The 16,835-nt window shown below is 57.2% G+C and overlaps 1 protein-coding gene across 1 annotated transcript in view; it reads left to right on the forward strand.

Annotated features, from left to right (window-relative positions):
* The window catches only part of ATP13A2 (ATPase cation transporting 13A2), a 57,328-nt gene that overhangs the window by 14,267 nt on the left and 26,226 nt on the right, over nt 1-16,835 (forward strand). Inside the window, exons 2-9 of the mRNA XM_040326749.1 lie at nt 9,444-9,520; nt 9,781-9,948; nt 10,196-10,254; nt 10,519-10,633; nt 10,959-11,038; nt 13,836-13,913; nt 14,038-14,107; nt 15,892-16,026. Of these exons, the coding sequence (XP_040182683.1) occupies nt 9,518-9,520; nt 9,781-9,948; nt 10,196-10,254; nt 10,519-10,633; nt 10,959-11,038; nt 13,836-13,913; nt 14,038-14,107; nt 15,892-16,026 (708 nt within the window). The 5' untranslated portion in view covers nt 9,444-9,517. The remainder of the gene's footprint in view (nt 1-9,443; nt 9,521-9,780; nt 9,949-10,195; nt 10,255-10,518; nt 10,634-10,958; nt 11,039-13,835; nt 13,914-14,037; nt 14,108-15,891; nt 16,027-16,835) is intronic.

Below are 16,835 nucleotides of genomic sequence, written 5' to 3' on the forward strand. Positions count from 1 at the left end.
GGCAGAGAGAGGGCATATGGCGCTCCCCGCCGCAGAGAGAGGGCATATGGTGCTCCCTGCCGCGGCAGAGAGAGGGCATATGGCGCTCCCCGCGGCAGAGAGAGAGGGCATATCGCGCTCCCCGCGGCAGACAGAGAGAGGGCAGTGCCCGCTCCCCGCGGCAGACAGAGAGAGGGCAGAGCCCCCATGTCAGAGAGAGCGTAGAGCCGGTTCCACGTGACGGAGAGAGCGCAGAGTCGGCTCCATGTTGCCTAGTGCGGAATCATTCTTGGAGATGTCTCGGCCTCCGCACCCTCATCAATACAATAATGACATTTATATATTCTTTATTTTGTACCCAGTGGTGTCCTCACCGGGTCTCTGTGCTTCTCTATGCAGTGCAGGCAAATCATTGTAACTACAAAGTTTGCAATGTACAGTCTGATCACTGGGGGAGGGGAGACTGAGGAAATTCTTCCTCCTGCCTGCAGCAGACTGATGACATGGATGGGAGTCGATCGTCGTGCCCCTCCATTGGACTCTATGGGCTGTGCCTCATAATCTTCATCTCGGCGGCCGTACAGCGAGACGTGACTGACCTCAGGTCAGGACACTGATGAAATCTGTGAATCTGATTGGACACGGGGTCTCCCTGTAAGGAACAGCTGGCACTGTGGGCGTAGCTTCCTCTTTCTCGCTCTCTGTGGTTATTGTGTTTCATTTTCTTCTCCCTGTTAACCCCTTCAGTGACTTTTTCTGCTGTTTGGTTGCATCTTGTGTTCTGATTGGTCTGGCTCTTTTGCCCCTCATCCTGTCCCTGCCTCCCCTCTCTGCCCCTCATCCCGGCCCTGCCTCCCCTCTCTGCCCCTCATCCCGGCCCTGCCTCCCCTCTCTGCCCCTCATCCCGGCCCTGCCTCCCCTCTCTGCCCCTCATCCCGGCCCCTGCCTCCCCTCTCTGCCCCTCATCCTGGCCCTGCCTCCCCTCTCTGCCCCTCATCCCGGCCCCTGCCTCCCCTCTCTGCCCCTCATCCCGGCCCCTGCCTCCCCTCTCTGCCCCTCATCCCGGCCCCTGCCTCCCCTCTCTGCCCCTCATCCCTGCCCTGCCTCCCCTCTCTGCCCTTCATCCTGGCCCTGCCTCCCCTCTCTGCCCCTCATCCCGTCCCTGCGTCCACTCTCTGCCCCTCATCCCGGCCCTGCCTCTCCTCTCTGCCCCTCATCCCGTCCCTGCCTCCCCTCTCTGCCCCTCATCCCGTCCCTGCGTCCACTCTCTGCCCCTCATCCCGGCCCTGCCTCTCCTCTCTGCCCCTCATCCCGTCCCTGCCTCCCCTCTCTGCCCCTCATCCCGTCCCTGCCTCCCCTCTCTGCCCCTCATCCCGTCCCTGCCTCCCCTCTCTGCCCCTCATCCCGGCCCTTCCTCCCCTCTCTGCCCCTCATCCCGGCCCTGCCTCCCCCTCTGCCCCTTATCCCGTCCCTGCCTCCCCTCTCTGCCCCTCATCCCGGCCCTGCCTCTCCTCTCTGCCCCTCATCCCGGCCCTGCCTCCCTTCTCTGCCCCTCATCCCATCCCTGCCTCCCCTCTCTGCCCCTCATCCCGGCCCCTGCCTCCCCTCTCTGCCCCTCATCCCGTCCCTGCCTCCCCTCTCTGCCCCTCATCCCGTCCCTGCCTCCCCTCTCTGCCCCTCATCCCGGCCCTGCCTCCCCTCTCTGCCCCTCATCCTGGCCCTGCCTCCCCTCTCTGCCCCTCATCCCGGCCCTGCCTCCCCTCTCTGCCCCTCTTCCCGGCCCTGCGTCCCCTCTCTGCCCCTCATCCCGGCCCTGCCTCCCCTCTCTGCCCCTCATCCCGGCCCTGCCTCCCATCTCTGCCCCTCATCCCGGCCCTGCCTCCCCTCTCTGCCCCTCATCCCGGCCCTGCCTCCCCTCTCTGCCCCTCATCCCGTCCCTGCCTCCCCTCTCTGCCCCTCATCCCGGCCCTGCCTCCCCTCTCTGCCCCTCATCCCGGCCCTGCCTCCCCTCTCTGCCCCTCATCCCGGCCCTGCCTCCCCTCTCTGCCCCTCATCCCGGCCCTGCGTCCCCTCTCTGCCCCTCATCCCGTCCCTGCCTCCCCTCTCTGCCCCTCATCCCGTCCCTGCCTCCCCTCTCTGCCCCTCATCCCGGCCCTGCCTCCCCTCTCTGCCCCTCATCCCGGCCCCTGCCTCCCCTCTCTGCCCCTCATCCCGTCCCTGCCTCCCCTCTCTGCCCCTCATCCCGTCCCTGCCTCCCTTCTCTGCCCCTCATCCCGGCCCTGCCTCCCCTCTCTGCCCCCTCATCCCGGCCCTGCCTCCCCTCTCTGCCCCTCATCCCGGCCCTGCCTCCCCTCTCTGCCCCTCATCCCGGCCCCTGCCTCCCCTCTCTGCCCCTCATCCCGGCCCTGCCTCCCCTCTCTGCCCCTCATCCCGTCCCTGCCTCCCCTCTCTGCCCCTCATCCCGTCCCTGCCTCCCCTCTCTGCCCCTCATCCCGGCCCTGCCTCCCCTCTCTGCCCCTCATCCCGGCCCTGCCTCCCCTCTCTGCCCCTCATCCCGGCCCTGCCTCCCCTCTCTGCCCCTCTTCCCGGCCCTGCGTCCCCTCTCTGCCCCTCATCCCGGCCCTGCCTCCCCTCTCTGCCCCTCATCCCGGCCCTGCCTCCCCTCTCTGCCCCTCATCCCGGCCCCTGCCTCCCATCTCTGCCCCTCATCCCGGCCCTGCCTCCCCTCTCTGCCCCTCATCCCGGCCCTGCCTCCCCTCTCTGCCCCTCATCCCGTCCCTGCCTCCCCTCTCTGCCCCTCATCCCGGCCCTGCCTCCCCTCTCTGCCCCTCATCCCGGCCCTGCCTCCCCTCTCTGCCCCTCATCCCGGCCCTGCCTCCCCTCTCTGCCCCTCTTCCCGGCCCTGCGTCCCCCTCTCTGCCCCTCATCCCGTCCCTGCCTCCCCTCTCTGCCCCTCATCCCGTCCCTGCCTCCCCTCTCTGCCCCTCATCCCGGCCCTGCCTCCCCTCTCTGCCCCTCATCCCGGCCCTGCCTCCCCTCTCTGCCCCTCATCCCGGCCCCTGCCTCCCCTCTCTGCCCCTCATCCCGGCCCCTGCCTCCCCTCTCTGCCCCTCATCCCGTCCCTGCCTCCCTTCTCTGCCCCTCATCCCGTCCCTGCCTCCCCTCTCTGCCCCTCTTCCCGGCCCTGCCTCCCCTCTCTGCCCCTCATCCCGTCCCTGCCTCCCTTCTCTGCCCCTCATCCCGTCCCTGCCTCCCCTCTCTGCCCCTCATCCCGGCCCTGCCTCCCCTCTCTGCCCCTCATCCCGGCCCTGCCTCCCCTCTCTGCCCCTCATCCCGGCCCCTGCCTCCCATCTCTGCCCCTCATCCCGGCCCTGCCTCCCCTCTCTGCCCCTCATCCCGTCCCTGCCTCCCCTCTCTGCCCCTCATCCCGTCCCTGCCTCCCCTCTCTGCCCCTCATCCCGGCCCTGCCTCCCCTCTCTGCCCCTCATCCTGGCCCTGCCTCCCCTCTCTGCCCCTCATCCCGGCCCTGCCTCCCCTCTCTGCCCCTCTTCCCGGCCCTGCCTCCCCTCTCTGCCCCTCATCCCGGCCCTGCCTCCCATCTCTGCCCCTCATCCCGGCCCTGCCTCCCATCTCTGCCCCTCATCCCGGCCCTGCCTCCCCTCTCTGCCCCTCATCCCGGCCCTGCCTCCCCTCTCTGCCCCTCATCCCGTCCCTGCCTCCCCTCTCTGCCCCTCATCCCGGCCCTGCCTCCCCTCTCTGCCCCTCATCCCGGCCCTGCCTCCCCTCTCTGCCCCTCATCCCGGCCCTGCCTCCCCTCTCTGCCCCTCATCCCGGCCCTGCGTCCCCTCTCTGCCCCTCATCCCGTCCCTGCCTCCCCTCTCTGCCCCTCATCCCGTCCCTGCCTCCCCTCTCTGCCCCTCATCCCGGCCCTGCCTCCCCTCTCTGCCCCTCATCCCGGCCCCTGCCTCCCCTCTCTGCCCCTCATCCCGTCCCTGCCTCCCCTCTCTGCCCCTCATCCCGTCCCTGCCTCCCTTCTCTGCCCCTCATCCCGGCCCTGCCTCCCCTCTCTGCCCCTCATCCCGGCCCTGCCTCCCCTCTCTGCCCCTCATCCCGGCCCCTGCCTCCCATCTCTGCCCCTCATCCCGGCCCTGCCTCCCCTCTCTGCCCCTCATCCCGTCCCTGCCTCCCCTCTCTGCCCCTCATCCCGTCCCTGCCTCCCCTCTCTGCCCCTCATCCCGGCCCTGCCTCCCCTCTCTGCCCCTCATCCCGGCCCTGCCTCCCCTCTCTGCCCCTCATCCCGGCCCTGCCTCCCCTCTCTGCCCCTCTTCCCGGCCCTGCGTCCCCTCTCTGCCCCTCATCCCGGCCCTGCCTCCCCTCTCTGCCCCTCATCCCGGCCCTGCCTCCCCTCTCTGCCCCTCATCCCGGCCCCTGCCTCCCATCTCTGCCCCTCATCCCGGCCCTGCCTCCCCTCTCTGCCCCTCATCCCGGCCCTGCCTCCCCTCTCTGCCCCTCATCCCGTCCCTGCCTCCCCTCTCTGCCCCTCATCCCGGCCCTGCCTCCCCTCTCTGCCCCTCATCCCGGCCCTGCCTCCCCTCTCTGCCCCTCTTCCCGGCCCTGCGTCCCCTCTCTGCCCCTCATCCCGTCCCTGCCTCCCCTCTCTGCCCCTCATCCCGTCCCTGCCTCCCCTCTCTGCCCCTCATCCCGGCCCTGCCTCCCCTCTCTGCCCCTCATCCCGGCCCCTGCCTCCCCTCTCTGCCCCTCATCCCGGCCCCTGCCTCCCCTCTCTGCCCCTCATCCCGTCCCTGCCTCCCTTCTCTGCCCCTCATCCCGTCCCTGCCTCCCTTCTCTGCCCCTCATCCCGTCCCTGCCTCCCCTCTCTGCCCCTCATCCCGGCCCTGCCTCCCCTCTCTGCCCCTCATCCCGGCCCCTGCCTCCCCTCTCTGCCCCTCATCCCGGCCCTGCGTCCCCTCTCTGCCCCTCATCCCGGCCCCTGCCTCCCCTCTCTGCCCCTCATCCCGGCCCTGCCTCCCCTCTCTGCCCCTCATCCCGTCCCTGCGTCCCCTCTCTGCCCCTCATCCCGTCCCTGCGTCCCCTCTCTGCCCCTCATCCCGGCCCTGCCTCCCCTCTCTGCCCCTCATCCCGGCCCTGCGTCCCCTCTCTGCCCCTCATCCCGGCCCCTGCCTCCCCTCTCTGCCCCTCATCCCGGCCCTGCCTCCCCTCTCTGCCCCTCATCCCGTCCCTGCGTCCCCTCTCTGCCCCTCATCCCGTCCCTGCGTCCCCTCTCTGCCCCTCATCCCGGCCCCTGCGTCCCCTCTCTGCCCCTCATCCCGGCCCCTGCCTCCCCTCTCTGCCCCTCATCCCGGCCCCTGCCTCCCCTCTCTGCCCCTCATCCCGGCCCCTGCCTCCCCTCTCTGCCCCTCATCCCGGCCCCTGCCTCCCCTCTCTGCCCCTCATCCCGGCCCCTGCCTCCCCTCTCTGCCCCTCACCCCGGCCCCTGCCTCCCCTCTCTGCCCCTCATCCCGGCCCCTGCCTCCCCTCTCTGCCCCTCATCCCGGCCCCTGCCTCCCCTCTCTGCCCCTCATCCCGGCCCCTGCCTCCCCTCTCTGCCCCTCATCCCGTCCCTGCGTCCCCTCTCTGCCCCTCATCCCGTCCCTGCCTCCCCTCTCTGCCCCTCATCCCGGCCCTGCCTCCCCTCTCTGCCCCTCATCCCGGCCCTGCCTCCCCTCTCTGCCCCTCATCCCGGCCCTGCCTCCCCTCTCTGCCCCTCATCCCGGCCCTGCCTCCCATCTCTGCCCCTCATCCCGGCCCTGCCTCCCCTCTCTGCCCCTCATCCCGGCCCTGCCTCCCCTCTCTGCCCCTCATCCCGTCCCTGCCTCCCCTCTCTGCCCCTCATCCCGGCCCTGCCTCCCCTCTCTGCCCCTCATCCCGGCCCTGCCTCCCCTCTCTGCCCCTCTTCCCGGCCCTGCGTCCCCTCTCTGCCCCTCATCCCGTCCCTGCCTCCCCTCTCTGCCCCTCATCCCGTCCCTGCCTCCCCTCTCTGCCCCTCATCCCGGCCCTGCCTCCCCTCTCTGCCCCTCATCCCGGCCCTGCCTCCCCTCTCTGCCCCTCATCCTGTCCCTGCCTCCCCTCTCTGCCCCTCATCCCGGCCCTGCCTCCCCTCTCTGCCCCTCATCCCGGCCCCTGCCTCCCCTCTCTGCCCCTCATCCCGGCCCCTGCCTCCCCTCTCTGCCCCTCATCCCGGCCCTGCCTCCCCTCTCTGCCCCTCATCCCGGCCCTGCCTCCCCTCTCTGCCCCTCATCCCGGCCCTGCCTCCCCTCTCTGCCCCTCATCCCGGCCCTGCCTCCCCTCTCTGCCCCTCATCCCGGCCCCTGCCTCCCCTCTCTGCCCCTCATCCCGGCCCCTGCCTCCCCTCTCTGCCCCTCATCCCGGCCCCTGCCTCCCCTCTCTGCCCCTCATCCCGTCCCTGCCTCCCCTCTCTGCCCCTCATCCCGTCCCTGCCTCCCTCCTCTTTTTTCCATGTCCTACATAAACGCACTGACACCGTCACGCACTACACTTCATCACGCCCTCATCTGGGTAATCTTTATCTATTTTTAGCAGAGTTTATTGTACAATGTTTCCTCTTCACAGAGTGAATGATTGCAGTGATGGCCAATCACAGGCGATTACAGCGATCATGTGATCCCACAGCTGTCAGTGATGATGATGATTATTATTATTATTCAGGATTCTTATGGCGCCAATGTTTTTCTCAGCGCTTTACAATATAAAGGGGGACAGAAGGTTAGGAGGGGCCCGACCCTAAGAGCTTACAGTCTAATGGGGTGACGGCTCCATCTGAGATTATGTGCACTCCCAGCACAGACAAAGGAGCTCCCAGGAATAAACCCCGCCTCCCGGACGCCGTATATATACAGTGGGGGGGGGGGGGGAACTGGGGACACGTTGGGAAATTTTTATGTTTTTTTGCAACTTTGCAGGTTTATAGGAAATGCAAATGTTGATTATTTATCAATTTAATGCTGAATTCCATACAATTCAAATGTATATTGTGACTTAGGTTAAAAAATCTCCCCATCACTTCCTGTCCTGGTGACACCAAGGTGAATCTCCCCATCACTTCCCGTCTTGGTGACACCAGGGGGAATCTCCCCATTACTTCCCGTCTTGGTGACACCAGGGGGAATCTCCCCATTACTTCCCGTCTTGGTGACACCAGGGGGAATCTCCCCATTACTTCCCGTCTTGGTGACACCAGGGGGAATCTCATCATCACTTCCTGTCTTAGTGACAACAGGGCGAATCTTCCCATCACTTTCTGTCCTGGTGACACCAGGGTAAATCTCCCCTATCACTTCATGTCTTGGTGACACCAGGGTAAATCTCCCCATCACTTCATGTCTTGGTGACACCAGGGCAATTCTTCCTGTTCTGGTGACACCTGGGGGAATCTCCTCATCACTTCCCATCCTGGTGACACCAGGGCGACTCTCCCCATACCTTTTCTGTTTTGGTGACACCAGGGCAACATTTCCAGTCCTGGTGACACCAGGGGGAATCTTCCCATCACTTCCTGTCCTGGTGACAACAGGGCGAATCTTCCCATCACTTCCTGTCCTAGTGACACCAGGGCAGATCTTCCCATCACTTCCTGTCCTAGTGACACCAAGGTGAATCTCCCCATTACTTCCCGCCTTGGTGACACCAGGGTGAATCCTTTCCATCCTGGTGACACCAGGGTAAATCTCCCCATTACTTCCTGTCTTGGGGGCACCAGGGCAATTCCTCCTGTTCTGGTGACATCTGGGGGAATCTCCCCTTCACTTTCCATCCTGGTGACACCAGGGCGACTCTCCCCATCACTTCCCATCTTGGTGACACCAGGGGGAATCCCCCCAGTGGGGACAGAAATAAAAACATGATGAGGATCTAATCCTTAAACTTATTTTTTTTTTGTCCTGAGTTCCCCTTTAATAAACCTTTGTCCCGGCACAGACGGTTAGGAGGGGCCTAACTTGCTGGGTGGAGTCTCCGCCCCCTATTGTCTGTTCCTGGCGGAGTTCCTCTTCTGCTGGACTTTAGCCGGGAAGTTTGGAGATCACCGGCGGTGATAATGGGTTGTGTACGCAGTGTGAGGTCACACGGGGTGACGGTGACAGTTAGAGACTTCCTGTGCTGTGATATAAGGGGGGAGGGGGGGTGGAGTGCTGGGTTTGTGCTCCTTGCGGTCTCCTCGGTAACAGCTCCGGACTTTGGAACTCGATGCGACACAGAGAGGTGTGAGGTACGATGAGCCGGAATTCGGGCCGCCAAACTAGGTGATGCCGGGGACCCTGATGCCTCTCTTACGCCCCCAGGTGGAGGCGGGTGTATGAAACTCTCTGCCATGCTCCTCGGGGGTCAGGGACAGATGTGTCAGCTTCCTCAGGGGGTCAGGGACAGATGTGTCGGCTTCCTCAGGGGGTCAGGGACAAATGTGTCGGCTTCCTCTGGGGTCAGGGACAGATGTGTCGGCTTCCTCGGGGGCCAGGAACAGATGTGTCGGCTTCCTCGGGGGCCAGGAACAGATGTGTCGGCTTCCTCGGGGGCCAGGAACAGATGTGTCGGCTTCCTCGGGGGCCAGGAACAGATGTGTCGGCTTCCTCCAGGGGGCAGGGACAGATGTGTCGGCTTCCTTGGGGGTCAGGGACTGATGTGTCGGCTTCCTCAGGGGGTCAAGGACAGATGTGTCGGCTTCCTTGGGGGTCAGGGACAGATGTGTTGGCTTCCTCGGGGGCCCGGGGACAAATGTGTCGGCTTCCTCAGGGGTCAGGGACAAATGTGTCGGCTTCCTCAGGGGTCAGGGACCGATGTGTTGGCTTTCTCGGGGGTTAACGGAAAAGATGTGTCGGCTTCGTCGGGGACAGATGTGTCGGCTTCCTCAGGGGGTCAGGGACAGATGTGTCGGCTTCCTCGGGGGTCAGGGACAGATGTGTCGTCTTCCTCGGGGGTCAGGGACAGATGTGTCGGCTTCCTCGGGGGTCAGGAACAGATGTGTCGGCTTCCTCGGGGGTCAGGGACAAATATGTCGACTTCTTTAGGGGTCAGGAACAGATGTGTCGGCAACCTCAGGGGTTAGGGACAGATGTGTCGGCTTCTTCGGGGGTCAGGGACAGATGTGTCGGCTTCTTCGGGGGTCAGGGACAGACGTGTCGGCTTCTTCGGGGGTCAGGGACAGATGTGTCGGCTTCTTCGGGGGTCAGGGACAGATGTGTCGGCTTCTTCGGGGGGCAGGGACAGGGACAGGTGCCGACCTATGACATGGCGCTGTACCAAGTACCCGTCACATCAGTGCCCACCCCTTCCCCAGCAAGGAGTCAAAATATCCCCACCACGCTCACAGTTGGGGCAATTTTGGGTGAAAGTTATATAATGGATACAATTGTATGATCTTCCTGCTCATCATTTCTTTCTTCTATTTGCAGATAGCAGCAAGCTGCTGGGGGATCAGCACGGCCCCAACTACGGGACCCTCCCCGTCTGGAAAGCCCAGCAGTGCATGGTGAGTACCGCTGTGACCGCATCTTATGGGGGGCTGCTGACCCCACACGACCCGATAACGCCCGCCCTCCCTCCTCCTATTTAAGGCGTCACCTTCCGGATATTGGGTGTCAGGAATGACAGAAAATAGTCACAGCCAGAACTGTCCTGCACGGGGGCCTTCATGGCCCCGCCCCCGCGGTTCGTCCAGTAGCCGCCCATCTGCAACCGATTCCAGGCTGAACTCTCTGCAGGTGTCACATATTTATTTTTCCTCCGCAGGAGCTTTGCGGCTATCGGAAGGTGACGGCATGGAGCGTCCTGTGCTACGTGTGCTGCGCTCTGACCCTGGGGCTCCTCCTCATCGTCTTCCACTGGAAACCGCGGCTCTACATACTGATGACCCACCGCCGCTGCCCGCTGGCCGAGGCCGACACCGTCATCCTCAAGGTGGGTGTGCCGCACACCTACCTTCCTATTACCCGCTCACTGACCCCGCCTTTTTCTGAGTCTTTGTTTACAAGTAAAAATCTGTATTGTTTGCTAGAAAATTGTGAGATGTGAGCTTGGTCCCTGCTATGTGTGACAATGCCATGTCAGGGTCCCCATACGCGTTTCGTCACATGACGTCATCGGGGGTGTGACTTAGACTTGTGTTTTGGATTCACATCTTTTTTTTTTTTTTTTTTTGTATTAGGATACATTTGGACAGATTAGTATTGTGACCGTTCAGAAGGAGCGCGGCGTAGATCCTGGGTAAGCTGTGACGCGGTCTGTGTAATGACTCGTACTCTGCTAGGCCTGTGTTGCTCGGGGGGGGGCGTCATGTCCCGCGTGCTCAGTGGTCGGCCATGTTTGTATTCTAAAATGTTTTGTTTGTCTCGTGCGATTTCTTTTATCGTGCCGCACAACCCCCGACCTCCGTATGTCCCATCTCATGCAATTCTTTAAAGGGGTAACTACACTTCCATGGGAGAAGTGGGGGCGGAGTCTCACTTTTAGTTGTCTCATCCCCCGCAGTCTGTACAGTGAAAGCGATGGACGGGACGGCGCGGCGGTGGGCGGCAGCGTCATCCTGGGAGTCGGCGAGGAAGAGGAATTCAGGGACACCATTCAGCTGCACTACAAGGAGGAGGTAAGGAGGCACTCCAACCATTTCTATAAGACCGGCGATTTCCCCGCCTTCAGTTCCCTCCTCCGTTCTGTGATTGGACGAGGTGTAAAGGGAAGGCGGAGTGAATCCTCCCGAGATGAAGTCTTCTCCTTCCCCGGTCTGTCTGCTCTGCCCTCTGATTCCCCCCCCCTGTGACCTGCAGACCCCCAACATGGGATCAGAGTCAGCAGGGAATGTGCCAAAGACAAAATGCAGCCCCTCCCCCACCCCCCCCCCATGATAAGGCCGACATTGGGGATCACTGACTGTGTTCATCCCTACCGACCAATCACCTTCTGCCTTCCAGAAACACGGACTGCGATACTTTGTGTTTGAAGGAATGCGATACATATGGAACGAGCGCTGCAAGGACTTCGTCAAAGTCAGGTAGGAAAGTCCGCGGCTCGGGGGGGGAGGGGCGGGGAACAGGAACTCAACAAAGGGGCGGAGTTCCACTTTAATATGTCAGATGGAAACTTTCTCCCCCCCCCTTCTCTATATTCCTCTCTGTCCCCCATTTCTAACCTCCTCCTCCTCCTCCTCCTCATTCTCCTCCTTCTACTCCTTCTTCTTCTTCTTCTTCTTCTTCTTCTCCTTCTCCTTCTTCTTCTTTTCCTTCTTCTTCTTCTTCTTCTTCTTTTTCTTTTCCTTCTTCTTTTCTTTCTTCTTTTTGTTTTTTTTTTTCTTTTCTCTCTCTCTCTCTCTCTCTCTCTCTCTCTCTCTCTCTCTCTCTCTCTCTCTCTCTCTCTCTCTCTCTCTCTTTGTCTCTCTTTTTTCTTCTCTCTCTCTCTCTTTTTTTTTTTTTCTCTCTCTCTCTCTCTCTCTTTTTTCTCTCTCTCTCTTTTCTTTTTTTTTTTTTTTTCTCTCTCTCTCTCTCTCTCTCTCTCTCTCTTTTCTCTCTCCTGTGTGCAGGGCAGGACTTAGGGTGGTGGGGGCCCCTGGGCTTGAGTGTTGAAGGGGCCCCCTGGAGCCGAGAATTGGGGGGGATCGAAGTTGTTGAGCGCGGGGGGGGGGGGCGAATTAAAGTTGTTGAGCGGGGGGGATTTTGCAGTTGTTGAGGGGGGAGTGCCTCTCACCTGTGCCAACAGCCGGGGCCACAGACTGTCATTAGCCCGGCTGTCGGCTTTCTTCCCTTCAGCAGCCGCAGTCCTCCACACACCGCTCCGGTTCCTCCTGCTTCCGTGCTGCCTCCTCCTCTTGCAGTGCGGGAAATTTAACCCTTTTGCGGGACTGCGGGAAGAAGCTGTCTGTGCGGGAAAGTCCCACAGAATCCGTGCGTGTTGGGAGGTATGCGCAGGGCCGCCATCAGGAATTTTGGGGCCCCTTGCACAGCTTAAGGCATAGGCCCCCTGAAGCAGAGAACCTAGGGGGGGGTGGGGGTGCTGCCGCCTGAAATTGAGAAGCGTGGGGGCTGCCGCAAATTGAGAAGCGGGGGGGGCCTTTACAAAAAAAAGAAGAAATAAAGAAGAAAACAAATATATATAAATATATGTAGCCATCCGGGGCCCTGGGGACCTCTGGGACTTTTAATAAAAAATAAAAAAATAAACATTTATAAAAAAAATAAAAAAGGGGGGGTTGCCACATGGGGCCCTGGGGACCTCTGAGCCCTTTAATAAAAAAATATATATATATATATAAAAAAAAAAATGTAATTTTTTTTATAAAAAAAATAAAAAAGGTGGGTTGCCATCCGGGGGCCCTGGAGACCCCTGGGCCCTTTAACCACTTCCCGACCCCCGCATGTACATATACGTCCACAATATGGCACGTACAGGCACATGGGCGTACACGTACGTCCTCGCCTATTAGCGGGTGGGGGGTCCGATCGGGACCCCCCCCGCTACATGCGGGGGTCGGGTCCGCTCGGGGAGCGATCCGGGACCACGGCGCGGCTATTTGTTTATAGCCGCTCCGTCGCGATCGCTCCCCGGAGCTGAAGAACGGGGAGAGCCGTGTGTAAACACGGCTTCCCCGTCCTTCACTATGGCGGCGCATCGATCGCGTCATTCCCTTTATAGGGAAGACACGATCGATGACGTCATTCCTACAGCCACACCCCCAAACAGTTGTAAACACATACTAGGTGCACCCTAACTCCTACAGCGCCACCTGTGGTTAACTCCCAAACTGCAACTGTCATTTTCACAATAAAGAATGCAATTTAAATGCATTTTTTGCTGTGAAAATGACAATGGTCCCAAAAATGTGTCAAAATTGTCCGAAGTGTCCGCCATAATGTCGCAGTCACGAAAAAAATTGCTGATCGCCGCCATTAGTAGTAAAAAAAAAATAAAAAATAAAAATGCAATAAAACTATCCCCTATTTTGTAAACACTATAAATTTTGCGCAAACCAATCGATAAACGCTTATTGCGATTTTTTTTTACTAAAAATAGGTAGAAGAATACGTATCGGCCTAAACTGAGGAAAAAAAATGTTTTTATATATGTTTTTGGGGGATATTTATTACAGCAAAAAGTAAAAAATATTGCTTTTTTTTCAAAATTGTCGCTCTATTTTTGTTTATAGCGCAAAAACTAAAAACCGCAGATGTGATCAAATACCACCAAAAGAAAGCTCTATTTGTGGGGAAAAAAGGACGCCAATTTTGTTTGGGAGCCACGTCGCACGACCGCGCAATTGTCTGTTAAAGCGACGCAGTCCCGAACTGTAAAAACACCTTGGGTCTTTAGGCTGCATATTGGTCCGGGGCTTAAGTGGTTAATAATAATAATAATAATAAAAAAAAAAAAAAATATATAAAAACATTTTTTTACAAAAAATAAATAAAAAAAAGGGGGGTTGCCGTCCGGGGCCCTGGAGACCCCTGGGCCCTTTAATAATAATAATAATAATAATAATAATATATATATATATATATATATATAATTATATATATATATAATTATATATATATAAAAATAAAAAATATATAAAAAAAAAACATTTTTTTACAAAAAATAAATAAAAAAAAAAGGGGGGTTGCCGTCCAGGGCCCTGGGGACCTCCGGACCCCTAAAAAAAAAAAAAAAAAAAAATTTTTTTTTTTTTTTTTTTTTTTTTTAAAGGGGGCCCCCTATTGGGTGGGGCCCCTGGGCTTGAGCCCAGTCAAGGCCAATGGTAAGTCCGGCCCTGCCTGTGTGTCTCCATCCTCTTCATTCCTCTCCATCTCTGGTTGCAGTTCTCGGGATGACGGTCAAACCTGCGGTGAGATATGGAAGTTTGCGTCGGGGCTGAACCAGACTGACCGCGATTATCGGTGAGTGTGATGTGACTCTGTGGTGATCCGCCATCATTAACCAACATTTCTCCCTCGTACACATTGGAGGAGATTTTTTTTTTTTTTATTATTGTCCGTTAATCGTCTTTCCTGTTCCCGGCAGGAGGCTGATTTACGGTCGGAATGAGATCGACGTTCCGGTGAAGTCATACGGGCAGCTGCTGATCGGAGAGGTGAGCGCAGGGGGTGGAGTTTTTCATTGGTGATTTTAAACGCTGCGAGGTCCTCATTAGTGTATAATAAAGAAGCTCCGCCCACTGATGTGCCAAAGAAAACCTAGAACCGGTAATTCAGGTTGTGATGGGTCTAGCTGGGTTGATTAACATGTTAATTACCTATCCTGGTAAATCTTTAGTCAGCGTCAGTAAGGTGACAACTGTGGCGTTGGGGGGCAAAACTGGAATTTTTGGTGACATCTCTGCCGTATAATATTCCAATTTCACCCAAAACGGCCAATCAGATATGAGCGGAGTTGACCTCACTTCTACCTTTGTAGTTTATTATTGAGTCTCCGCCATCTGTGGAATTCATTGCGACACGGAGAAGCTGCCGATCCGGCAGGATTGCCGTTCACGACAGATATTTGATAGTGAGTTGGCCCCTCCCACATCTCATTATTGCGGCAATAGCGATTAGCCACAGATCGATTTTTTAACCATTTACTGTCCAGGGCAATTTTTTTAATTTTTCGCACACATGTTAAAAATCAGCATATTTTTTTATAATTTTTTTTGCTATACAGTAAAATGTTTTCTGAAAGCAGAGGCCCTGGAGAATTTTTTTTTTTTTTTTTTTTTTTTTATTTATTTTTTTATAAATAATAAAATGTATTATATAATACTTACATTTTATTATTTATAAAAAAATAAAAAATAACACCCCATGACCCTGCCGCCATTTTACCCGTCAATGGCAGGGCCATGGGGTATTATTATTTTTTTAAATAAATAATAAAATGTATTCTATTTTATATCTATATATCTCTATATATATCTCTATATATATATATATATATATATATATATATATATATCTCTCTCTCTCTCTAGAGAGAGAGAGAGATAGATATAAAATAGAATACATTTTATTATTTATTAAAAAAAATAATAATACCCCATGGCCCTGCCACCATTTTACCCGTCAATGGCATGGCCATGGGGTATTAGAATTTTATATATATATATATATATATATATATAAAATATATAATCAATTTTTTTTAACTTTTTTATTTATTTAACGTTATTACTATTACAAGGGGGATAACAACTGATGTGACAGCATTTAGCATTGGTCTATTAGACCCCCCATTTGTGCAGCTATTTAACAAATGCAAATTTTCATGAAAAAATCTGCATTTTAGGGAAAACGCACAAACTATTTTTTATTTTTTTTTTGCTAAAAAATAAAAGATGAGGTTGCGTCAAGCAAATAGATACCAAACAAGTCAAGTTGTGTGCCTAAGATATTACCAAAAACTATGATAGCCAAAATTCTTATTGCTTAAAGCGGAGTTCCACCCACCTTGTGTGCAAATGGCCATTTAGTGTACAAAACAAAAACGCAAGAATACGTTTTTGTGCGCAAATTTACGTGAAAATCGCGTGAGGGCATATGTGCGAAAATGCTTGCAAATACATACAATTAAAAAGAAAAAGTAGATGCTCAAACAGGAGTATTGTGTGCATAAGGCTTTGTTAATGTCCCTCCCAGGAGGAGCGGGACATTTAAGGTCCCTCCCAGGAGGAGCGGGAGAGCCCAGGAACTAAAACTATGGAGGGGATCTTTACATAGTTTTAGGTTCCCCCCCCCCCCCCCCATAACTCGGATAACTTCATCCAAGTGACAGGAAGGCATAAAGTCTACTAAATTGTCAAGAAAAGAAGGAAGAAAATCTTCTCGGAGCTCCATCAGCCCTCATTGTGGGACTCACCACCTCTGTCTGTTGTCCTTCCAGATCCTGAACCCCTTCTACATCTTCCAGCTCTTCAGTGTTGTCCTCTGGTTCTGCGAGGAATATTATTACTACGCCGTTTGTATCATTATAATATCCTTTATCTCCATCGGTGTGTCGCTCTACGAGACTAAGAAGGTGAGATCCCAGATTCCGGGGATGAGATGTGCATGAGAAAATTCCTGGGGGGGGGGGACTTGAGTTATCAAGGACTGCTCAGATTTCTAGAAGAGTAGAGCCAACCGATCCCCCGGGGGAGGAGAATTGAGTGGGCAGGTCCACGGGGAGAAAAGCCAAGTGGACAAGTTCCCAAGGGAAGGAGAGCCGAGTGGGCAGGTCCTCGAGGAGGAGAGCCGAGTGGGCAGGTCCTCGAGGAGGAGAGCCGAGTGGGCAGGTCCTCGAGGAGGAGAGCCGAGTGGGCAGGTCCTCGAGGAGGAGAGCCGAGTGGGCAGGTCCTCGAGGAGGAGAACCGAGTGGGCAGGTCCTCGAGGAGGAGAACCGAGTGGGCAGGTCCTCGAGGAGGAGAGCCGAGTGGGCAGGTCCTGGAGGAGGAGAGCCGAGTGGGCAGGTCCTCGAGGAGGAGAGCCGAGTGGGCAGGTCCTGGAGGAGGAGAGCCGAGTGGGCAGGTCCTGGAGGAGGAGAGCCGAGTGGGCAGGTCCTGGAGGAGGAGAACCGAGTGGGCAGGTCCTGGAGGAGGAGAACCGAGTGGGCAGGTCCTGGAGGAGGAGAACCGAGTGGGCAGGTCCTGGAGGAGGAGAGCCGAGTGGGCAGGTCCTGGAGGAGGAGAGCCGAGTGGGCAGGTCCTGGAGGAGGAGAGCCGAGTGGGCAGGTCCTCGAGGAGGAGAGCCGAGTGGGCAGGTCCTCAGGAGAAAAGCTGAGTAGACCGGTTTCTTTTTGTGGGGGGGGGGGACTGAGTGGACAAGCCCTCAAGGGAAGGATAGTCAAGT

Source organism: Rana temporaria, chromosome 10 (assembly GCF_905171775.1).
Source record: "Rana temporaria chromosome 10, aRanTem1.1, whole genome shotgun sequence".
Taxonomy (NCBI): Eukaryota; Metazoa; Chordata; class Amphibia; order Anura; family Ranidae; genus Rana; species Rana temporaria.